This window comes from Mus caroli, chromosome 3, assembly GCF_900094665.2.
Source record: "Mus caroli chromosome 3, CAROLI_EIJ_v1.1, whole genome shotgun sequence".
In the NCBI taxonomy this organism is placed as follows: domain Eukaryota; kingdom Metazoa; phylum Chordata; class Mammalia; order Rodentia; family Muridae; genus Mus; species Mus caroli.
This window is the reverse complement of record NC_034572.1, coordinates 79,082,716-79,109,032: the sequence shown is the minus strand read 5'-3', so window position 1 is coordinate 79,109,032 and position 26,317 is coordinate 79,082,716. Positions and strand designations below refer to the sequence as shown.

At 36.4% G+C, this 26,317-nt stretch overlaps 1 protein-coding gene across 3 annotated transcripts in view; it reads right to left on the bottom strand.

Annotated features, from left to right (window-relative positions):
• Lrba (LPS responsive beige-like anchor protein) overlaps window positions 1-26,317 on the bottom strand; it is a 591,176-nt gene that overhangs the window by 466,642 nt on the left and 98,217 nt on the right. For all 3 annotated transcript variants that reach the window (XM_029475138.1, XM_021158804.2, XM_021158805.2), the window contains exons 18-28: window positions 24,914-25,006; window positions 23,679-23,787; window positions 23,014-23,095; window positions 21,041-21,164; window positions 20,414-20,606; window positions 6,480-7,529; window positions 5,236-5,414; window positions 4,299-4,452; window positions 3,727-3,907; window positions 2,008-2,135; window positions 1,523-1,630 (exon numbers count right to left, since the gene is read on the bottom strand). In XM_029475138.1, the coding sequence (XP_029330998.1) occupies window positions 1,523-1,630; window positions 2,008-2,135; window positions 3,727-3,907; window positions 4,299-4,452; window positions 5,236-5,414; window positions 6,480-7,529; window positions 20,414-20,606; window positions 21,041-21,164; window positions 23,014-23,095; window positions 23,679-23,787; window positions 24,914-25,006 (2,401 nt within the window). The remainder of the gene's footprint in view (window positions 1-1,522; window positions 1,631-2,007; window positions 2,136-3,726; window positions 3,908-4,298; window positions 4,453-5,235; window positions 5,415-6,479; window positions 7,530-20,413; window positions 20,607-21,040; window positions 21,165-23,013; window positions 23,096-23,678; window positions 23,788-24,913; window positions 25,007-26,317) is intronic.

The following is a 26,317-nucleotide window of genomic DNA, read 5'->3' as shown; positions in this document are numbered from 1 at the left end:
GCAGGCTGAGCAAGCCAGGGGAGGCAAGCCAGTAAAGAACATCCCTCCATGGCCTCTGCATCAGCTCCTGCTCCCTGACCTGTCTGAGTTCCAGTCCTGACTTCCTTTGGTGATGAACAGCAGCATGGAAGTGTAAGCTGAATAAACCCTTTCCTCCTCAACTTGTTTCTTGGTCATGATGTTTGTGCAGGAATAGAAACCCTGACTAAGACAGATACATTTCCAGTATTTCTAGCAATCTATTGTATTTCGTAGATTTGCAAGCATGGGATTCTTAGTCTTGGTAGAAAAGATAAATGTACATTTTTCCTTTTCTCTTAAACATCCCTTTCCTGTCACATATTATAACTACTGACAATGTAACCATTAGGCAAATTTACATGGTTTTCTTAGTCAGTTATTGATTACTTAGGCCTTACTAAATCTTTATTCATCCCATCAAATTACCAAAGTCCTTAACTCCCTTCCTCTGCCTCTTTCTACTATGTGCCGTCTAGCACAAAAAAAAAAAAATCTAACGTTGCCATCTTCCTCATGGGTCTATAAATGAGATAAGACAGACACTGCATCTGCCACTGTGCTGTTCAGTCAGTGTTCAGAAATCACTGTGCAGTGACAATACTCCAAATCAAAAACCTGTACTTAGACATAGGCAAGAACACAAGAGGGCACTAAAATACCAGAGAAAGAGAAAGAACAAAGAAAAATGATGCTCATAAAACTTCATATGAAGTACATATTTAAAGTACCTAACTCAATATATATAGAGTAAGCATTCAACAAGTACTTAGTAAAAATAATATTTGCAATAGTACGGAGATTGCAAATTACTCTATTTTAAGATTTGTATTTTATAAGACTTTAAAATCTTTAACATCAAAATCTGCTAAAAAAAAATTATCTTCATCTTTAAAAAGTTAAAAAGACAGCAAGTCATGTGACTATAGTCATAGCTCTGAAGAGGCAGGAGCAACCGAGGAGTTGAAAGCCAGCCTGAGCTACATAAAACCATACCTCAAAAATAATTCACAAATAAAAGTTTAAAATACCACAATGGACAAAACATTTCATTGTGTATCTATTAATATATTTTAACAAACCCTTGATGGAGAAAGAAGCAATAAATATTCAGTAAAATTCAGTTTTAGATGATAGTACATTAAGTGAAAAGATTCTGGAGGCAAGACTACAGGGTTTGAATCCTGACTGCCATTTACTAGCAACAACGTTTGACCAGATGAGTTGAGTACAATGGAAGTTTTTGGATTTGCTGAGACATGAAAGAACAGGTGGTGCCCAGTGTCCCAGCACAGTGCTCTTTCCCTCTGACAGCTTAGCTCTATTCACTCAGATAACCCCTCTAAGTCCATTCTAAGACTGTAAGATCAGTTCCAAGAAACCTGGCTTCCAGGCTTGCCTGTTGAACCTATGGATTTCATTTCACAGAACTGTTCTACTTCAAGTACTTCAGGCTCAACAGGAAGCAGCTAAGAGAATACTTAAAAGAAAGATTTTCACTTACGATGTCTCTGAAAACAACTGCTCGAAGCCGATTAATGTCCATGTCTTGCAGGAGTCTGTCAAGATCTCTTACTGGAGATATACCACCAGTCACAATGTCTACTGGGCTCTGTTTGAGATAAAATAATAACAATACACACTCACACATTAAACAATTTTTAAAAAATATTGAACACAGTAAACCATCAGAAAAGAATGACATAACATGCTTTCTCCCAGTTTTTTTGCATAAGTTTCCTTTCCTTGCGGGAGATGAATATGGAGGGCAGAGACTCATGTGGGGAAAACTGGCATCTCTGAATGAGAAAATATCATGGTAGCAAGAGAAAGAGTAAGTACAGGCAAATATTTACCGTGTATTTAAACACAACATTTGCATGCTATACTGACAGAAGAAAGTGGCTATTTTAGAACCCATGTCAGGCTTAGCTATTTAGGATCTTAATTGTGGAATATAAATATAGAATCAATTATTCCATATCTTACCTTTGCTGCAGATTTCCCCATGGGAATCAGGCTATGTATTGTTTTGAAGCTCTTCGCTGTATCTCCTCTGGCTTTCAACTGTGAATGTTGCTGACACTCTAAGCAATTCCTTACAGCTACTGCACACACTATAACATATTTTAAGGAAAAGAAAAGAAAATTATATTTAAGGTCACAGCACAGATATGAATCACTTTCACTCTACAATTCCTGTTACACTGCATTCAAAATAGATTACCTTGAGTAAATTCCTAAAATGTCCCTAGATTATCACCTAGTGTTTATTGACTAATTTTCTTCTCTATTATGGTTAAGATTTGGGAGAGCAGCTCAGCTAGCACTGCTGAGACTTTGGATTCGATCCCTATCTTCAGCAGTGATATGTTTGGTAGATATGCCTGTAATTCCAGCACTAAGGAGGAGGAGGCATGAGGATCACACATTCAGATGCCATCTTCAACCACACACCAAGTTCAAAGCCAACCTCATCTTCATTGAATCCTGTTTCACACAATGTCCTCCAGCCCCCTCAAGAATGGTCTAGGGAGTTCTGCTGAACAGAAATCACTTCAGGAATGGTGGGCTTCTCTTGCTGTACTTCAAATGACTGAACCTAGAGACTCACGGTGCTAGGCAACTACTCAACCACTGCAGTACACAGCCGGTTCAGTTTAGAAATTCTAATAGATTTAAAGATGCAGCAGTCCTATACAGATAAATCTATATTTAGATTTCAACTGCATTAATTATAGTTTTCAATTTGAGATCAATTTCCTAATTTTTTGATCTACAATTTCCTCATGGACAACAGAACAAAACAGTTGTCATTGCAATATAAATATCAACACTAAGGACAGAAGTTAAAAAACGATAGCTTCTATTTTATAATGCACAATATGAGCTTTTTAAATAATTTCTACATATTGGTACACTAATTCCTTTAGAATATTATAAATCATTTAAAAGCTATGGTCAATGGTACTTATTCTTGATAAATGTTTCATTAATTTACTGCTGCTGCTGTTATGTTTACAGATAACTGTCTTCATAAAGCCAAGGTTCCTAAGGGTTTGCTTCCATTTCTTGGATCCTCTTTCCCCACTATCTCTTCTCCATAGCATGTCAAATAACTGAATCTCAATAGTTACACCCAGACAGGAAGCCTCAAGCAAAGAATAAGGGTTTGCTTCATCTAATGAAACCTTAGCAGTGAGTTGTTGAACAGTCATTCTATGTTTGTTTGCTTTCACTTAGATAAGAAATGTTCCCAGAAGAACTGAGATTCAATGGTTTTGTTAAATACTTTAATAAAGTATGCCAGCTTATTGGAATCAATGTGTACTTGAATGATGTCCACTGAGAGCCTTCCTACTGAAATGTGTTTGGCAGAGAAAAGGATCAGCATTTCACGGTACGTGGGAGACAAGATGAATAGACATGCTAAGAAGATCTTCTAATGATTTATAATATCTAAAAAGCTCTATTTTAGATCAAACAGAAATTAAGAAAGAAGAGTGACTGTTAGTCAGAATCACCTTAATAGCACGCTCACTGATTATGCCCACCTCATGACCGAACTTGCTAGTAACTACCATGTGCATGAAAATGCAGGCACATGGCAACAAGGTAAGTATATACCTCCCCAAAATGAGGAAAATTTTACTGTAATGGGTGGATAACTGAAAATGTTAAATAAAATTCTTAAATAATGGCTTGTACCCAATCGGAGACACTGTCGCAGAATTCCTCCAGATGACATATTTTTTTCAGCTTCAATTTCAGTAAAACCAAGAGAACTTGCAAATATAAGCACATCCACAAGGCTAATTAGCCTCTGAAGAAATGTCACTGAGGCTTCTATTGAAAGGCCTTGAGTAGGCTCAATATTCTCCAGCTCATGCTGTAAAATATAAGGTTTAGTAATTATATCTACATTCACATTTACCAGATGCATTCCTCTAGTTTCTAGATTTTTCAAGTTTAGGCTTTCTGGAAATCTACAACAGTAGAGTAATTTCTATTTTCATCTAAAAAAAATAAGAAAAAAAAAACCTAACAAGGCAATGAGAACACTTCCGTCACATTCTTCACAAGTGGACTCATGTCTAATAAAGTACCATTCTCTATAAGCTTTTCCCTCCTACAACACATCCTAAAATCTTCTCGGGTAAATACAGAAGCTTTGTTTCTATTACATCAGTTATTATGTATAGAACCCACTGTACAACGCTGTCATCATTGAGGATACACAACATTCATGTTTCCACACCAACTGTAGAGTGAAGTCTTACTGTGGCCGAGGTAGCAGCTGAGAGCAATGGCAGTATACCCCCACAAGCCATGACCATATTGTCCATCACTTGAGAGATGAGATGAATTGTGTTGTGCACAAAGATGACATTATCACTGCTATTCACGAAGTCCATAACTGTCTTTGTTGAATGGCTGTCCAAAGATAAATTATGTTTACTGATGAAGCTGAGGAAAGGAAATCACAGTATACCATATACCTGCTTAAGGAGAGGCAGGAAATGCAGCAGATACTGAGGTTCACACTTTCTCAGAACAAGTAAACCACTCTGTCAGAAGTCACTGTCTATGCACAAGCACAGAGCCTCCGCTAAAGCAAACACTACTCATTATACACTTGGATTAAAGAGTTGAATGAAATTATGCTTATTAAGAAATCACAGCAAAAATTAGAAGGCAAACAGCACTACATGGGCTATTTAAAATAAATTTTTACTAATACTTTCTTGCATAGTGGTATAAAAATCTCTTAAATGTGTTATGAGTAACTTACAAACAAAAATCAACAAATTGGATTCTTTTAAAATTATAAATCACACAATATAAAATGATAGAACATATATAGATTATTTGTTTTAAATATATGAACAATGCTATACATAAATATCAACTACATTTTGGCATTTACAATAATAAGCTCCATTGGAATACCTACCTTCTAGTTAATTCTATAAATACTATAACAAACCTCGAGCAATTTTTAGTACAGGAAATCTTGGATTTTCCTGGGTTTGTAGTCCAGAAATTCCACACATAGAATGGAGAATAAATGGTAATGTGATAGAATACTAACATAGAGTAATTTATAGTCTGTTTTCCAATCAAATGTTTGGGGTAATGCAAAATGTTTACACAAATTTCTTTGAAAACAAAAACTAAGCTTCATACATGTATTCTATAGTGAATATATGAACAAACCTTCTCCACATCTGTATATCTGTTTCTATGGAAAATAAGAGATCAGTGAGCAGACGTTGATGCATATGAGACCACTTGAACTCAGGAATGCGAAACATGGTGGATCTGGAGTCCCTCCTCTGTTGGTCTACTGCATCTGGTGCTGTTCCTTGTGCTGTCTGTTCCTGTTGCCTTGATATCTAAGAGAAAAGGTTAAGAACTAATAAAGTAAGTTGAACTTCAAAAGAAGGCATCAGCACAGAATTCAGTAGCTTCCCTGAAATGCATCTAACAAATATTCAAATTCTAATACACTACAAAGTAAAATTAAAAGAAACTTATCAATGACTAATCTTACCATAAATTTAAAGCAAAGTTATCATGGTATGATGCTAATACCATAAATCAACAGTAATTAGCATAGGGCCATGTTATTAGAGACATCGCCACTATGTAGCATTTCACAAAGGAATCAAGCAGTTTTTAATTCTGAATATTAGCTGAGATGACAGTTTTTATGATCCAGACAGTAACTAGATTATTCTTCATTAGTTAAAATAAGAATTAACAAAGGTCAACATAATGAAGAACAGACAAAACGACAACAACCAAAAGAAAGGGAGGAAATGAGGAACAGAGGTTAAGAAAAAAGGGGGGAAGCAGTAATATGCATCCAACCGCTTGTACCACATGTCACTGTGAAATGCTGATAAAAAAGAAAGCTGTGCCTCTCCATCACACAAACTCTTCCCATAGTAGAAACAGATCTTACATTCAAACCAGAGTCATGCCTTGGTAACTACATAGCCCCAGGTTTAACCAGAAAAGGAATGTGCTAAAACTGATTTAGTTGAAGAATAAAAAGCAAGTATTTTAAATAGTTGCTTTATGAACTAATGCCAATTTTGAAGTTAAAAGTGGTAATGTTTGGTGACGTATGTTAAAACAATAAAAGCTGCCATTGGGGCTGAGAGTATAATCACTGGTAGAATATTTACATAGCATGCATAAAACCCTGTGTTCAATCCTCAGTGTCACAAAATTGAATGAATGAATGAATGAATGATGATCATAAATTCACACTGTCGAATATTATAAAACCATTACATTTATGTAACTATGACTATTAAACTAACCAAATACAAGTATCTACAACTGTATTTTTTAACTCAGTGCTAGTTCATGCTAAAGAGACAATACAGACACACATGATATACATAGGCAAACATGCATATATTTTTTAAAAGAAAATTATCTATAATTACCTCAAGCCCATGTCGTTGAGGCTGTGGTGCTTCTGTGCTCGTACTGGCCTTCAATTCAAACCTCTCAGTATCTGAAGCCACACTGGAAACATCCAGTTTGGTAACCTTCTGCTCAGAAGTGGCAGGAGCCTCAGAGACATTATCAGCACGATCACTGACTGACTCAGTTTCTCCACCAAGGTTAGTTGCTTTCGTCCCTCCATCCAGCATCTCATCACTGTCTGACTGTACAGTTGCTGGAGGGACAGGAACTTCTGATGAGGTAGCGAAAGACCCTGCTGTGGCCACAGTTGGAAACCTAGAATCCTCAGAATCTGTAGTTTCAGGATCATTATGAATTTTAGTAATAGGTGCTTCCTCTTGAACTTCACAGCCATTACCACACATATCTGGTTCTTCTCTGCCTTCAGAGGCAGCTACAGACAAACTCTCACCTTGGAGCTCTGTGGGCAGACCAGCTTCCTCAGTAGGGCTGCCTTCTACCTTCAGTTCCACATAATCATCATCCTCTTCTTCCTCTACTCCAGACTTTTCCAGTAATTCTGGCATCTCTGCAGCATCTGCTTCTGAGGGAGAACTTATGGAAGCACTTACTTCACTGATGGTCACTGTATCTTTGCCTGGTTCCAAAGAATTAGAGTTAATAGTCACTAGCTCTGCTGCATCAGAAGATGTTTCTAAGTCATCTTTTGTCCCATTTGTAGCTGTTTCTTCCACGGTGGCTTGATCCAGTAACTCTTGATTTTCTTGCTCTACTTTCTTTTCATCACTTGATATATCATGTGTCTGCAGTTCAGTGTTGGATGCAGAATCTATTGAACTTGCCTTCCCAATACTTGAGTTCTCATCACTATTTCTAGTGAAATGAGGAGAGATGGGAGAATCTTTCCGATCTTCGTGCTGGGACCCCACTGAAACATCAACAACCCTAATAGCACCAGTACCTTCTGGAACCAGGCTTGAAGAACATGGCCCTATTTCTTCATCACCTTTCCCCTGCTCTTCCCTAAATATATTGGCAAGGTTTTCTTTGTGTATTTCAAAAGTAACCTACAAGAAAAACATACAATCAGTTATGAGAGATTTTTATTATTAAATTTATATATTCACTTACATTATAACCCAATATCAGCCATTCTTCTCCTCCAAGTACATGAGCACCATTCACAAAACATAAATTTAAATTTCTTTTACTAATTTCAGGTTTAATAGCATGAAAACCCATTTCTCTATCATTTCTCTTCAAAAGAAAGTTTTAAAATAAATTTAAATAAATTAGTTATTCTTGATATTATAGAAGCTCTCAATATAACTATAAACTACAAAAGCTTATTTATACTTAGCTAATGGATACAAATTATTTTTAAACCTTCCCCCAAAGGTCAACCATTATTTTCAAAGTTTAAATTTGTTATAAACGTTCTCTCTCTCTCTCTCTCTCTCTCTCTCTCTCTCTCTCTCTCTGGTTCACTCTTTTTCTGTGCAATACAAAAGCTGGAGCCTTTATAAGAAAGAAAGAACATAAAATCAAATAATTTGGAAACTCCCAAACTATGTACAAATACATCCATTCTGTTGTCATGTTAAACTGGAGACAGAGATATTAAGAAAAAACAACACTGCCACAGGTTAGAAAGCAGATACTTTCAGGATTTCAAATGCTTGTCAAAATCCAAGTTTGGTTGCTTTACTAATTTCCCCTTAATTTATTCCAATAGTCCAAAAGTTAAGTGGTAATTGAACAATTATCACTATTGTTATCTTTTTATGCTGTTTTTCTAAAGGTACTTGTGACTTAAAACTGATAATTCACAATTAATGACCAGATATTGTTCTAAATTACCCAGCTAAAAGACTACTCATTAATCTTCACAATCCTTTGATTGCTAATCTATAGCTGTTTGTAATGTTTGGAAAGCACTTCTATAAACTCCCTGTTACAGATACTTATGTGCTACTAACAGCAACATTTTTCTTTGCCATTACTTACAACTTATTTGGCACTCAGATTTACTAACTAGGAGATAAAAGAGAAATTAATAAAGACATTAATATTACCTTATTTCATATATTAAGAATGCTTAACGCATAAAAATTTAGACTTCTAAAAATTAGCAGACATGTTAGCAACTGGCTTTGCTTTAAATAAATGTATCTTTTCACTGTGTTATGTCATACAATACTTGCTGAATATGACATCATAGTTTCTAATTTATATGTTAACAAAGTTTGCTATAACAGATAAATAAGACACATTTGCAATGTAACTGCATATGAGATATCATTATCAATGTACATCAGTAAAGATTACTACCACAGACAAGATCTTAGAAAATAATAGAACAATCACGCATGGCAGCAGATATAACAGTAAACTCAAATTGTAAATACTTACTGACTAATCTTATACAAAGCATTTATTCAAATCTATATTCGAAACTAGCTTCTCTACTAGTAGAGTTTTTCTTTTAAGACAACAAACATAAGGTATATGCTATCTCTGGGAAACTACTAAAGCAAATGTATTATGAAAATAACACTACAGGCCTAATAGCCTGTAAATTATGAAATTATGAAAATAACACTACAGGCCTAATTCTAATGGGAACTATCCCATTAGAATACCAAGTGATACACACCATAAGCACTGTGCATTCATTCATTCATACAATGAACCAAAAGTGATTTTGGAATCGATAAAGTCACATGGCTCAAGTATAAAAAGAATACAGTATAAAAATGTCTTTCTACCACTCTCAACTTCAAATGCAAAAATCCTACAAAAGGCAAGCAAATAACCAACTATTAATTTTTCATGTATCATTCAAAAGCATTGTTTTTCACATACACAAAGGTATAAATTCTTAGTCTGCTTCTTTTTTTATTCAAATGTAGCAAATATAACCAACATTTTTTTTTATAATTTTCATCTAATTATTCTTGGTGAATTAGCTCAAAATACTGAAGTCTTCTTAATAAGTTGGTCCAAAATAATTTTATAAAATCTAAAGTAATTTTTGTAGATTTCCTGTGAGATGTTTGAGCATATGCCTCGGACACAGATATATCATATTGACTTTTCCTATCAATTTCTGGTTAGGAATGCTACCTTTAGTCTCGGGCCTTTACCTTTGGTATATCAGGAGGGTGTTTGATGTTTATTTTTACAAAGATTGCTTGTAGTTGACAGAGTTCAGTGTGCTCCATCAAAAAGCACAGTACTTTAAGCATCTTATATATTCTGAACTGAGAAACTGAGAAATGGCAGCATAGGAAGGACCTCTGAACTTACCCTCCCACGTCTTAAGAAACAAGTCATGAAACTCAAGACATGCCCCCAAGAAGCACCCTCCCGGTAGGGAGGTCTATACATTTCTGACAGCTGCTACTTACACCTCATGCCTCTTCATCTTAGCTTTCCACAATGTTTCCCTCTTTGTCTAACGTAACATCAAAGCAGCAAATTTAATGGTTTTATTGATCATTCGTATCGTTACGAAAGGTTTAAATTTATTTAAGATGAATTGTCACGTATTTGCCAAGCTTACCTTTTGTCATTTGTCTAATTGCCAAAAAGATAAAATGGGTGGTAAGGAAATGTTTTTCTCACAAATCTGCTGTCCTTATTTTGAAGATCACCATAAATATTAGTAATGACTCATAATAAATTCAAAATAAACTTTCTCCTTCCATAAAGGTTTTAAACAACATTTCCTTATTAATGTGGCATGAGTATGTAATTTAAAGAGAAACACTAATATCATTAGTATCTGTCTAAACAGGCTAATACTTGGGGACATGCTAGAATTTATGTAAGACAAAAGGTAAACTTGGTGCACAAATTTCCATATAATACAAAAAATTCTTAGGTGGCAATTGTTCACTAGTCAATAATATCCTTTAGAATACACTAAATTAAGCTCATTTTCATAAGTGATTCTGTATAAAATTCTTAACCAAAAGCTAACATACTGATGGTTCATGCACAATATTGTATTCCTGACAAACATTTGCTCTTACTATCACTTAAGAGCATTCTATTATCTTCATTATACACAAACACAAATATATATATATGAATATATGTATGCATATGTATATATACATATATAAAGTTAAGACAAATCATGACAAAGTGATAACACAAATCCATAATTCCAGCACTACTGAAACAGAGAGATGTGAATCTGAAGTTCAAAGTGTAAACCCCTCAAATCAAGCACAAGAGGGCCAGGAGCCTCCTCTGAGGACCTACAACCACCAGGTTCCAACTACAGAACACTAACTTCCCTACGTGGACCCAACCCCATCATGCAGAATAAAAAGCTCAACTCTGGATTTGAAAACCCACCAAGCCCTACCCTAGAAGTCTCCACCCTGGAAAGCTCTACCCTCTAAGGATCTATCTATCTATCTATCTATCTATCTATCTATCTATCTATCTATCTCTCCTGTCTTCTGCTCAGTTCTTTGCTGCTTCTCACCCAAGTAATGACAGCTACCCTCCTGGGTTTTTCCCTTCCAATGAATCTCTTGTATAAAGTTTGTTGTGTGGTGTAACTTTGTGGCTCCTAACTGCCAGAATACCTTTGCCATCCAAGTTGTAACACTTACACAAAGTCTATCTTATCATTTCAGGGGTTGTATAGAAACCTACTGTAGTAGAAGCTTCTTAAAATACATACATATATAAAAGAAATCCAAGTGAAAACACCAAACTTGGTAGGGGAGGTAGATAAATCCCAATTAGGCTTCTCTTGTCACAAAATAAAATCTCCAGTGCCAGGAATGAGTTATACCTAAGTTATTGGCCAGAGAGATCCCCATGGAAACACCCAATCAACTCAGGCTATTGACAAGGCTACTGGTTGTTCTTCACAAACTGATAATAATACCCTATTGCTAAAGACAATACCTATGTAACTCATTGAGTATAGAGAAGCCAGAAGGTTGCCTACCTAGAGCCTTCACCCCTAATGACTAACGTTCATGGTACTGGCAGGTACTCTGCATGCTACCAGAAAAGAAAAGCATCCACCAACCCAGGTATAAATCCAGTGATCTACAGTGCTTCCTTGCCTGTCACCACTGTAGATGCTGAAATATGCTGGTGTAATAATGGCACAAAAGCTGCAGGAATAACAAACCATATCTGATTGGATTTAAGGCCATTCCAGAAGACTGAATCCATGCCTGACACTGCTCAGGGGGCCAAGAATCTGAGGCTTAGGCCACAAAGCTGAAGAAAACCAAACACTATTGTTCTGCTAAAGGAATGTATAACAGTACATTGATTCCTAACCTGCTACACCCATAAATCAGGCCTCATTCAACCATCATCTGAGAAACTTCCTCCTCCAGTAGATGGTAACTAATACACAGACCCACGACTGGACAACACACTGAAAGTGAGAGACATTGAAACATTCAGTCGTAATGGGCTGTCTTCATCAAACCTCCCTCTTAGTACTCGGAAAATGAGGAAAAGAGGAAGTGGAAGATTGTAAAGCCAGGAAGGAGGAAGGATGGTAAGGAAACAAGGCCATGTAAACACAGCAGTACCGACACATATATAAGCTCACAAAGACACTGGCAGCAAGCACAAAGCCTGCAGGGCTCTATGCCAGGCAGGTTCCCCATGCTGCAGAAGGCAAGTGGACACAGCCCCCAGCCCAGTCCCAGCCCAGAAGCTTTCACCAACTGACAGCCACTTGCAAAGACTTAATGAGTGTGCAATCCGCGCTCGCCATGCCCAGGAGCAGATGGCCAGTTTTGAATTTGTTTTGTTTCATAAAGCTTTGTTTGGCCAGTATTTTCCCTTAGAGGTCTTTTGTTTATATACCATAGTTTCTGATTATGTGATTTTTTTATGGTGTGTGTGTGTGTGTACATGTGTGTGCACATGTGTGTGTGTGCCTGTGTACATATCTCATGCTTTTTCTTTGTTGTTTTGTTTTGTTTGATTTATTTAGTGTAGTTTGTTTATTTGCCTGTTTATTTTCTAAAGAGAGAAAAGGATGTGCAGTTGGACATGTGGGGAAGTGGGGAGAATCTGGAAGAAAATGAGGGAGGAGAAACCGTGATCATAATACAATGTATAAGAAAAAAATTATTTTCAATGAAAAAAAAGAAAAGGGAAAAAAAAGTCTGCCTAAGCTGTCCAGAAAAACTCTATAACAAAACAATAAAATAAGAGCTAGGGCTATGGCTCTGAAAGCGTGAGTTTTCTACACTCACAAACCTGCTTCACCGAAGCAGCAGCCCAGAAAAGCTGACAATCTTTACTACGATAATCAAAAATAATAATCATCAATTTTATTTTCCCTTTCATAAAAAAATTATTCTTTTTTCATATAATATATCCTGATTATAGTTTCCCTTCCCTGAACTCCTCCCAGTTCCTCCCCTACCATCCAGACCTGTCTCTCTTCAGAAAAGAACAGGCTTCTAAGAGAGAACAACAAAACATAACAAAACAAATTGAAGTTGGATAAGGCAAACCAACAGAAGGAATGAGCCAAAAGACTCTTGGCCAGATCACCCTGAACGTGCCTGATCTCCTGTGAGCAATTTTATTTTCTTAAAAACTCTAAATATGTGCTTAAATGAAAATCTGGAATATAAATTACTAAAAATTTTAGTGAGCACTTTAGTGTAACTAATAAAACATTCTAAAATACAGAAACTCTTTCTGGAAATTCTACAGAAATGTATCCCATGAAAAGATAAATATAAAGAATGTGCACACACTCAATAAGGGCATCACTGCTTAGCAATTACACATATGGATCAGTGGGCCTGAAGGGCTTACCATAATACTAATATTAAGCCATATGAGAACATTTGGACATTGAGTGGCTTGGTGGTTTTGTGTGCATACATTTGTAGTACATTCTAATTTTCTTGTTATTTTTAAGTTTTAAAAGAAATAAGAAAAGGTAATTTTTTTTAAATTTTAATGATAAGACTACTTCACCAATTAAGCATAAAATGCAAATAATCTGTGAAACATAAAAATTGTAACATTTGACATTTCTTTTATGTTTTAGATTACATTTATTTATGTATGAGCACATATGTGTTCATGCTCCACAGCACATGTGGAGGTCATTTCTCTGCTTCTACCTATGAGTCCATGGATCAAACACAGGTTATCAGGTTAGGCAATACACAACTTTACCCACTAAGCCATCTCACTGGCTCTTGAAATTTCCTACTGGAGGGCTTTTACTCTTATTATTCTATAGTTTTGTCTATAAAATGACTAAAATGAACAATTAAACAGCTTCTCAGATTATTAAAAATAGGTAACATACTCTAATCATCTAAGATCTTTAAGTATTTTACTCAAAGTCATCCAGTTGAGCACAATCTAATTCACATTACATTTCCAATTCAAGTATAATTAATTTTTACTTGCTCATTATTTTTGTCTTTTGTCAACATAGAACATACAGTCTAAAGACTGAAGCTCAGTGTCTATATTTTAAAAAGAGGTTTTGGGTCATTCTCACAATTAATAATATGGAATAATCTAATTTAAATGATAATTAAAGAGTAAAAACATTTCAGCATACCAAATGAAAACATTATTATTGAATTGCATTAGATTTCACCCTTTTCTAAAAAGGAGAAAACGTTTAAAAGATGAAAACATAGACTACAATGAAATTACACAGGTTGCTGGGCACATGTCTGAAACCCTTAGCCCCAGTAAGCAGCCCAGTGCAGTTGCTAGAAGCCTATTACTGCTTATAAAACCTAGTTCCGCTGTTGGTGGAACAGCGCACAATGACAAACAGCTTCCCTGCTACAAAGGTGGCAGGAAATCTATCAAACTGAACAATAAAATTGCAATTGAGTTTCTTTGGCTTTTTATAGCAGCTGCATATATCCTGATGTAACTGCAAAAGCAAAAGCCATCCAATTCTGCAACTTAGGTCTTTACACACTGGTTCTTCATCAAGAACTACAATATAAAGTTGTGATACTGAGACCCAAAAAAAAACTGCAGAAAGCAAAAGGCAAGCTTTAATGACATTTTATAATTATAATACCACATGCAAAAAGTATTTAAGATGCTTTTAAACAGATACTTTTACAGAGAGAAAAACGGCTATAAGAACCTCAACAGAATCCTTAGTGTGATAGGAGTCATTCACCTCCTTAGCGAAGTAACTCACAGCTGACCCAAACTCTATTAGATCATACCCATGTTCATATGGAGAGCTCAGGAGCACAACGTGTCCCTTTTTAAAAAACTGTTAGCATTTCAAAGTCAAAAAGAATGACTGTAGAGATATTTAAATAAATTGTTTTGTATAAATTTTATGGAAAAATACCTTTTAATTTTTAATCAATGAAGAAATTTTTCACAGAGAAAATGAAAATATATGTGTTGAAAACTAAAATGAAAAGTTGAAATTACAGGTTTGATGCCCCAGCATAGGGGGAAGCTGGAACTGTGGGGTGGGAGAGGATGGGGGGTGGGTGAGCACCCTCACAGAGGCAAAGGGGAGGGAGGAGAAGGCAGCTGTGGGATGGGGGGATTTGTGGAGGGGTAACCATGAAGTGGAATATCATTTGAGATGTAAACAAATGGAATGAATAATAATAAAAAAAAGTTGAAATTACAAGAGTCAATGTGAAACAAGCTTTTCTTTGCCTCTCACAATTTCATTTAGCACTTTAAATATAGCATCATGGCAAAAATGTAGCAAATCTAGTTTCACTCCACTTTAAAACTACAAAAACAAAAAACACTCCACAACCACTTAAGTCAGCATTTCCTTTTAAAAGGAGGCAGAAGACTGGCTTTTATCGGAAAGCAGACACAAGGCCCTTCCTTAAAGCAATTATTTTCTTTACAAAGCAGTTTTAAGATCTGTTTCAAATCAAAAGTCCCTGAAGTAAAGAAAAATATAAACTAAACAATGCCTGCCTCTTCTCTCTGACCACTCTGTATTTATTCTATATAATCGATGTCTTTAAAAAAAAAAAAAACAAAAACAAAAACTACTGCTTGCAAATACTATACTTCCTCCCTTCTCTGCACCTTATATTAACTCATAAAACAATAAACAATTTTATAATTAAAACTCTATTAAGAGGCCAGAAAGGAAGGTACACATTCAGTTTCTTTAGACTCTCCACATCTCCACATATTCTTGTGGACTCTCCACATCTCCACATATTCTTGTGGACTCTCCACATCTCCACATATTCTTGCCTAAGGACAAAAACATCTTACAATACATTATAAGCTTAATGCAAAGGTAGGCAGGTAAGAATTTTATGAAAGTAACAAAAATATTTCCTGCATACACAGAGCAGTATTCAAACTTGTGCATAAGAGTTTATTTTATGTATGTGTATGTATGTGTGCATATATATATATATATATATATACATATGCGTGTGTATACACACACACATATATATATATATGCATATGTGTGTACATACATGTGGGGTGTGCATATACATGTATTATGTTTGTATGTTTTGGAATTGGGCCTCCACAGTGCCCAGGCTAATCTTAAACAAAGGATTATCCTCTGCCATGTATGCAAATGGCTGAGATTATAGGCACATACCACCATACACAGCAAGGAGCTACTTTTAAAGGACAGAGTTACAGCCTGCGGTATAGTTTAGTAGTAGGGAACTTGCACAGTACACACAAGGCCCTGCATTGATCCCCAGATCTAATAAACTCTTCGAGAATTCCTCTACCACAGGAGTAAGATTTTGAAGCCAACCGGTGGTGACATGCACCTTTAAACCCAGCACTCAAGAGGCAGAGGCAGGTGGATCTCTGTGAGGCCAGCCTGGTCTGCAGAGTGGGTTCCAGGATAGCCAGGAATAACACAAATGAACCCTGTCCCACAATACAAAACAAAACAAAACAAAACAAAACAAAACAAAACCATAGGATTCTGAGGTTGGACAAGGAAAACTATAATACGATGTGCATCCTAAATTCCTCTGCAGATGTGATCAACATCATACTGTGAGTGGCCATGGGTGCCCTCATAAACAGCCACCACTGTTTGTGGCTTCCCAGTAAGACAGAATTGCTTAATCATACACAGAATAAGTAAAGAAGCTTTATACAGTAATGATAAACTTCTTCTTTCCCCTTCCTACAACAAATGCTTACTGTGCCACTCACAGCTAAACACTCAGCACAAAGCACAGTTCTATGGATGATGTGAAGAAATGTTAATAGCTGCTGATAAATTGCGAGAGAAGAATTATCTTTTATTAACAGAGAAAGAGAAGAGGTATCACAGGGACATTCATAGTTAATATTGGCACACACTGCTACATTATACATAGCATCCTCCTTCATGCAAGTCACACGTCTCCATGCAAACCTACCTATCACTTTTTCCTAAATGACACTATCTCTGAGTCTCTGCTTACTCTGTCTGCTTCCTCGACCAGAAAGTCACCCAATTTCTACCCCATGGATTTCCTTCTTAAGACTGTGCTCAATGTCACCTGTTCCACAGACTCCTCCATGACCTCAAGTAGAAGCGGCTGCTCCTTTCACTGTGTATGTCTCTTCTGTGGTGCTTATGGCCTGGATCTTATAGACAGCCCTTTTACATGCATGTTATATCCCATTAGAAAACAATGCTTTCCAGGATGATATGTCTTGGAATATTCTTTCAACTTTCATACTTTCTAGGAAAGTGCTAAAGTAGAAGAAGCAAGAAAGAACAAGAAAGTGAATACATATAGGAAGTAAGAGAAAGAGGTGAAGGTTTTAATATTGGAAGGAAGAGAGTAGAGAACCACTAACAGGCTGGGCAGAGAATGACTGGAAATGCTGAGGAGACAAAAACCCACCAAACAGCAAAGAGCTCAGAGAGGAGTGGCGATGGAAGAGGTACAGCTCTACCAAAGGAGGAACAGACAGAGTGCAGGGAAATAAGCTGCCATCAGAAGGACAGGGGTACAGACTGCAGAGATAAAGGACAGAACAGAAAAAGATGTAAGCTGGTAATACATGTTGAGAAACAGAAGACAGAGACCGAGAGAAAAGCAGAAAGCTGAGCAGGCAATCATGGAGGTACAGATAGCACCAAGCGTCCAGCTCTCTCCAGCAACAGTATGCAATGCAGGAAACTGATGCACAAGTCAGGACCAACAAGAGACACTAACATACATTACATGCTGTGAACTCATACAGACTGGGTGACCAGTTAAGTCCTAAACAACGGAAAAAACTTGAATAAAGGGAAAGGACTGTATAAAGAAAGATTTAACACACCGGAGCTTATTGGAAAAGAACTATAACCCTACAGCCAGAGGGTAGTTTCTGTCAAGTAGTAGAAATATATTAAAAAATACATTTATCCATGGCATCAGTGAAAGACAAGGTAGACATATGTGAAAAAATAATTTTAAAAAACTAACTTGTTACTAAAAGAATGAATGAACAGCCTATGGAGGAGAACAAGATGTTGTTTTTAGATTGATAGATCCATAATCTTACATGGGATCTGTAAGAAAATCCAACCCCACTTAGTTATGTAGCTGGATAGGAAAACTTCACAGATCCTCTGAAATAATTCTCATATACTCCCAAAGTCTTCTAGTGACACTTAGCATCTCTCTGAAGGTAATATTCCCCTAACCATCCTTCCTTCAGCAAACTCATACACACTTAGAAAACGTGAAAAATATCTGCTTCCTGCTTGGCACTTTCCTAACCTGCAATGCTACCATATAGCTCTGAAATCTAAATCAAATGCATATGAGGCTCAAATGCAAATCAATTTTTCTCCTTATCTGTCTCCAAAAAGTGAAAACCTACTAAGGGAAATCAACCCAGATTACAGCAGCCCACTATAATAGAGGAAAAGTAGTCAGTTTTTACAGTACAAACTAAAATAAAGTCCATAGGGATGGGAAACTGCTCCTATCCAGGATCACACTCTGGACAGTCGGGGCTTTAAGAGTCATGTGATGCTGTAGGAAATACTCAATTTATCTTGTAGTGCAAAAATAGCCATATATTAATAAATATATGGACAGGAGTGATTATGTTTCAAAATGTTTATTTATAGCAATACATAAGGCATCATTTTGACCTTGGGTCATGGTTAGCTGAACAATGCTTTGGACTAAACTGATCAGTCTCAAAAATCTAGTATGTATACCAAAGGCACTTCATGAAATCAGTGCCTATTTTTATTTCCCAATAGATTTTCTTTCTTTCTTTTTTTTTTTTTTTTTGGTTTTTTGAGACAGGGTTTCTCTGTATAGCCCTGGCTGTCCTGGAACTCACTTTGTAGACCAGGCTGGCCTCGAACTCAGAAATCCGCCTGCCTCTGCCTCCCGAGTGCTGGGATTAAAGGCGTGCGCCACCACGCCCGGCTTTCTTAAGATTTCCTTTTTTATTGTTTTAATTATGTGCGCTGTGTGTTTGCATTTGGGTATATGTGTGTGACTGCAGATGCCCACAGATACCTGACATGCTGAATAGGATGCCCTTCTGCATCCTGGGTGCTAGGACTAATGACATACAAAACCACACACTCAGAAAACAAGCATTCTGATTGTGATGACACATAAATTAAAACTTTAGCTTATCAAATATTTTAAATAACAGACAAAGTGATGAGGTGATGTGAAACTGTAAGAACTTAGAATAATAATAAATGCCAGTAATGATATAAATCTATGCACTAATCTGAGGGGGGAAATTACATTATCTTACAAAGTATTACATATTGCAGCTCTAAGAATTTATACAAATTCTCAAATATGCATAATTTGCTTATCAACTGGTAGAAGAGTCAGGTTGAGGCATGGAAAAAAAAAATAAATGAGAAAATGAACACAGTACAGGAGTAGATATCAATGAATCCAAACAACAGTATATAAACAATGATTTGCAAAAAGGCCATTTAATATGCTAGCATTTAACCCTAAGTTTAAATATAGAGAAGAATAGTACTATTAAGAGATGTAAAGGTTTGACAGTAAGGCCCAAGGACAGAGAGAATGCCTAGCATATAGGCTGCACTAGGCTCAATAACTTGAGCTAGTTAAACAAAAAAAAAAACTACATAAAGGTATATACTTCACTAAGAGTATAAAGAAGATACATAAATAGTAACATTGAAGTACGTTAGTGGGGAATGGGAGTAGGAGCTAGGAAGGATATAGACAAAACATTTGAGAATGTGTATTTAATTTCATAAATGCTAAGTATTAGGCCCCTTGCTCTTTGTATCTTTCAGTGTCTCTAATATTTCATTATAAATTTTTAAGCTAAAAAAGCAAAGAACAGGCTGGAAGAAGTGATATAAGCCTACCACTCAACCTTAGAAGGTAGAGGCAGGAGGCTCACAAGTCCCACGTCACTGCTGACTGGATTACTAAATTCATGGCCATCCTGGGTTATATACACACTGAGTTAAAAACAGGAAAACAGGTGAGATTTTCCTTGAAACCAATTTTTTTTTACCTAATTTTGACTGAGCAAAGTGCAAATATGAGCCAGAACTTTTCTTTTTATTCAACTTTATATTATTTACAAGAGGGAAACAAAAAAACAAAAACAAAAACCTCCCATCTTTGAACATGGTGCGCCACCTTGTGTTCAAAACTTCCTAACAACAATAAAAATTCAGAAAAAAAGAATCTGAGTATGGCATACATAAATATCTAAATTTCTATATATTATTCCATGATGTTCAATTTTACTTAAACACATATAATACTTACACTGGAAATAATTGTTTCAGATCTATATAAGTAAGGAATACTTTTATTAATGCCTTTGGTTTTACTTCATTCATTTTCAGAAAATAACTTGTCTTTTTCCTTTATTTCAAGCATATTAATATTTTACATGAGTAAAATTCAAAATTACAGTTGCTTAAAACATCATACACTTTCATAAGGCAGCTTACCTTTGAATGTGTGATGGATAAGGTGTCTACCCACACTCGCCAGCCACCCCACTCGTATTTGACTGCATGGTAAAGCAGAATTCTGAATATGGCGTATACCATCTCTGTTATCTTTTGCTCATCTGAATTCTTAGGATTAAAATAGCAGAGAGAAAGCATCCATTCTTGCCACACAGAGCACTGCAGCAAGCTCCTGAAAATATTTTTTAAAAAACATTGAATTACTACAAAATATAAAATCACCAAAGAATTTTAAAGACTAATTGTCTGTAAAAAGAAAGAGATGGGGGAGGGAGGGAAGAGGGACAAACCAGGCCAGGCTTGTTAATACATGCCTTTAATCCCAGCACTCACAAGACAAAGGCAGGTTGGTCTGTAAGTTCCAGGCCAGCCTGGTCTACAGAAGGACAGGTAGGGCTACACAGAAACCCTATTTCAATGTGGGGCTGGGGGCTGGACCCAAGCCATAGTTATCTATAATACATCCAAAGCAGACTTAATAATAAAAATTCTAGCTCTTGTGTGTTATTCCCTCACACTTATAAAGAGGAATTTTTCTAAGACAAACTGGAATCACCCAAAAGTCTACATGAATACTGTAAATAGATGCTTTCTGTTCCAGCTTACCTCCTGTTTTCTCTACTGTTATTAAAAAGTTTAATCATGTCAGAAAGAAATGCTCGGCGAACCTCCATGCTCTCTGGGCACTGGGGAGAATTTCGAAGTAGGGTCGCAATTACTTTTAGTATCTCTGTAAGACAGTTCATAAATAAGTAAAAACCAAACACAACAAAAAAATTCATGAAGGTAGATTAATATAAACGATTTCTTGAGCTTTCCTTTATAAATGTCTACTAAAAACATCTTGTAAAACTTGGGGAAACATGGTGACTTAACACTTATTTTAAAGAAGTTGTAAGTTTATAGAAAGGAGCCAATATTTGTTCAACAGGACAATGACTTAATGTCAAGCTGATTGTCTCTCCTCCAACAAATGACCTTGACATGGTGAAGCAGGTGCCGCTACCCAGCCAGTTACCATTTACACAGTCCAAACAATACACTCAAGTTATAAATTAACAAAATGTTTAGTCTCTGCCAAAGAGTAAAACTGAACGTAAAACAAAAATTCCCACCATATTCAAAATCTTAAGGAGAAAAGATAAATTCTTATTCTAAAATAAAATGTATTGCATATAGACAGCCTTTCCTTTATGAAATAAAATTTTAAAACTATAAAAAAAAAATCACATTCAAGCATGCTGAAGGTTGCATGGCAGAATGTAGACTCTATGTATCGTCTTCAAAGTTGGGCCCTCTGAGAGAAGAGTCAGTGCTCCTCTCTCTCCAGGCCCAGGTGAGCTGTGACTCAAACACACAGTATATACCACTGCCTTGCCTGAGACAGTGGTTAGACACTAAAGGGTCAAACGGTATGAGTGGAGTGTGTCCTCTCCAAAGTGCAGGTGCAGCCAGCGACGTGACAAGGTTAAGAGGTGGGACATTAAAAGTCATCAAGCCTTGGGGTCTCTCCAATTCATGAGAGGACGACCATATTTTTAGGGCTCCAGGGCAGCTTTCAGCTTGCTTGTTCTTGTTCTATTTTCCTCAGTGGGCAGAGCAGTCCTTGCCAGAACAAATAGAGAAATCTTTGGCCTGGATTTCTGAGCAAAAAAAAATTGGAAAAAGGCAAATTCTATTCTTTTCAACTATCCAGTCTCAGCTACTATGTTAGAGCAGCATGTTCTAAGTTGATAAAATACTCTAAAATGTTTACATTTAAGTTTTCCCCTTTCGCTCTGAACAATGAATGGCATCATGTGTCTTGGAAAGCAGAGGAAACTGAACTTGGAAGTTGCCTGCCTTTAAAACTGATACAATGGCTGGGTGGTAAGGGCACATGCCTTCAATCCCAGCATTCAGGAGGCAGAGGCAGGGAGATTTCTGAAGGGCAGCCTGGTCTACAGAGCTAGTTCCATGACAGCCAGGACTACAGAGAACCCGTCTCAACCAATCAATCAATCAATCAATCAATCAATAATATAGAATATAAAAAATTTTTAAAGTTCTTTTTTTTAAAAAAAAAAAAAAGCTATGATGTGGCACACTACACACGGAGGCAGCACAGCGGGTAACTAGAACTCCTCCCCACACAAAAAGTACTTGCAATTCTGAAAATCCTTTACTCTGATGATATGATCTTAAAAATAAGATGAGAAATGAACATGTTCAGTATATAAGAATTCTAAGTTAAATAAGACTGTGTCCCATATCAAACTTGGCATTCCTATATTGGCAGTAATTTAAAAAAAAAACTGCCCACCACTGTTTAAGTAAGTAATTCAGGCTAACTTCACTAAATAATATAATAAAAACTTTTCTAAAAAACTAAACCAAGATCAGATGAATAAAATTTAAACATTTCATATAAGCCAAGTAACAACACCAACTGGTGTAACGTTCAATAAAAACCTAAGTAAAACTATTATGATACATTCCTTGACAAAAGGTTTACTTGCTTCATTATTAACTTTTGGTTTTTCATAGAGACTTCTCTGTCGAGTAGAAAAGAGTAATTTTAAAGTGTGTGAGATACATACGAGGGTTTTGTATTTTTACTGTAGAATCGGGATCTGGATGCTGTTTGTGGATCACCTGAGTACAGATCTGTTCTATAAGAATCTGCAAAGGTAAACAACAAGCTACATTAGCACAAGACACGGAGGAGTCGCTACTAAGGAAGTCGCAGCACAGTCCTAAACAAAGCTCAGTGAGTGCAGCTGGGTGTGGGCCTCGTCTGTAGTCCCAGCTCTAGGGACACTGAGGCAAGAGGACTGCCAAGACTGGACAGCCAGTCCTGAAGACAGAGCTAGACTCTGAAACAGCCTGAGCTTCAGAACGAGATGCTGTCTCAAAAATGAAACTTATAATATAAGCCTATAATTTCAATGCTAAGTTGTCCAAACACATAAATGCCTTTAATACCATAATGATATTTTTACTTCTACTTCATTATAAGATGATAATATCATTATATAATGAATATCGAAGTCAACACAATGAATAAACACAAAATAAGGATAACAAGATTACTTAGTAATTCATAATTAATAAACTTCTAAAATGCAGTCATATTTCCTTTATGTAAATAATTTAAAAGTGGTACATTTTAAAAGAAATGATCTCATTTTACTTAAATACTGACCGCTATACAGTCACCTAGATACACACCATAGTACTAGATATACCTTAACTTCATTCTTACCTCAAACAGAACATTATACATGGTCATTGTGATTAGATTTGTCTGAAGCATAAGTCTCTCAGCTAGCAGCGAGAACAATCCATGCCCAAGCATGACTTCAGCTTTTCTCCTAAAATAACACCAAAGAAATCACAAAATATAGTTGTGGGTTCACAACTACATAAAGGGAACACAAGTGTATTTTTTATTTGTTTGGTTAGTTGGTTGGTTGGTTGGTTGGTTGGTTAGTTTGGTTTGGTTTGGTTTTTTTCTGTGTGATTATAAATTCCAACTCAATTATTATCACAGTTTTCAACCCAGAACTTTCAAAGCTAACCACAATATAAGCATAGCTGAAGCTCAAGATCGGCTATGTAACAGCGGAGCGAAACCTGAACTAAATTCTTCAGAGCATTATCAGGTGCTGCTATCTACCAGCGCTGGGCTACGCACTACTCGGGACAGTTATCTAAAGCACATAGATGCCTCGGAATCACAATGTGGAGAGAAAAAAAGAAATGTACATAACTTAAGAAACTGAACACTCTAGAAATATGTGCATTAAAATTAACAGTCCAGTCATAAACGTTCAAACTAGAAATCATGTACTTTAATTCTACCCTGTGGTCAGCAAACTTTGCTCTATATAGTGAATACTTAAGATCTTGTGAACCATATGGTGGGTCTCTGTCACATCTCACCACTGCCTTTCCACAATGAAAACAGTCACAGGTATGAAAATAATGTGTCTGTGATATAACAAACTTCACATGCAGGTGGCACCTGGGATCAGAAAGACTTCAGTTTACCACAACCAGCTTGTTCTACCTCCAAACTCTAAAGTTCTGTAATAAACTGTGAAGTAGCAACAGATCGAGTGTGACAGCTGTTACAGTTAGATCACTAGATCAAGGCAAATGACACAGATAATACACAGGGTGAGTCAGTTCACCAAAATTAAGCCTTCCACGCATTTACACAAATTCTCATAAAAACCCAACACGTTAGTAATTTGAGTGATTTTCATATCAGAATTGAAATTATCTTGTCCAGTTTTATCTTTAAAATGTGCAATAATGGCATTAAGCTCATAAGGCGAATAATGAATTAAAACTAAGTAATTAGCACCACCACCCCCACCACCACAACAACAAAAGTAACTAAAGGACCAACAGAACAGAACGGAACAGAAGCATGATTCCAAAGCGTGAATAAATAGTAGCCAGCAGGCGACTGTAGACCTCATGCGCACTCACTTTGGCGCCAGGTGCTTTAAAAAGTATCCCAGTGCCTTGAGTGCCTGCACTCGGATTCCTTCGCTCTTCGATGCCAGAAGTTTATAGATAACACTGAAGGAATAAAAATTACAATTTTCAAGGTTAACATCATCATCACAAACTTATTTCAAGTAACATATAAGTAAATTTACTATATACACTTCTGACATCTAAAATTCATTTATTTCAGTCTATAGTTCCTTTTAGTGAAAACAAATCAGAATTTACTAAACATTCCAAAAAACCCACATAGTTCTCAAGGCACATTCATGTATGCTGATCTGCTGTATAAACCTGGCTTAAAACACTGTTTAAACTTAAGAATAATTATTATCACCATGAGAAACAATGGAATGGACCAGTAATACGTGATCATCAGAAAAGACATATAAGTAATACATTTTAGGTTTTTTTTAATTAATTGATTATTAAGTGTGGTGGCTCATGCCTACAACACCAGTACTTAGGAAGCTGAGGCAGAGGGTTACCATGTAGTTTGAGCTACATAAGAAGAAACCCACATGGACTGTAAACTAAACTAGAGATATGTGGCTAAGAAAGCCATAGGCCCTAGTGGGGAACTTAATACTTAAAGTTGACATAGCGTCAAACTGCCCTTGAAATACCTATGCTCATACCAATAGACAGTGCCTCTCTTTGCAGTGAATGGTTGTAAATGCAATGACTCATGGCTGCCCAGGATGCTGAGAATAAGTGACTGTTAGAATATAAACAGGATGTTTACATCACACACTCAAAAGTTTAAGGGAACACTACAGAAGAGGGCAGAAAAACCTTCACAGTTGGAAGACAGGAAGAAGGGTTAGAAAATGCCTTCTTCTGGGTCAGACACTGATACTGCAATCTTGAAACCACCACATCAGGTTTCTTTACAGACCTAGGCCCCTACAAGACACTGTCAACAATCAGTTATGGATGGGTAAGGGTTTATGGGGCCCCAACCCTCCTTGCTAAACTACTGGCTACTGAAAAGTTCTGGGAGAGGGATAGTCACTCTCTTCAGGTTATACCCAATTGTGAACCCAACCAAAATCCAATACATAGTTGCACACCTATGGTTACAGAGATGGCCCAGTAAGTTTCAAAACAAAACAAAAAGATATGAATGTAGAAACAGAATTTTTAGGGAGACAGAGGAATGGAAGATGAGAGTAATTAAAATGAATTTTATACAAGCACAAAAATGTCAGACATTTAAATAATAAAACATATAATGAAGCAAGAAAAAAATTTAATAAAAATGTTTTATTAGCCGGGCGTGGTGGAGCACGCCTTTAATCCCAGCACTCGGGAGGCAGAGGCAGGCGGATTTCTGAGTTCGAGGCCAGCCTGGTCTACAAAGTGAGTTCCAGGACAGCCAGG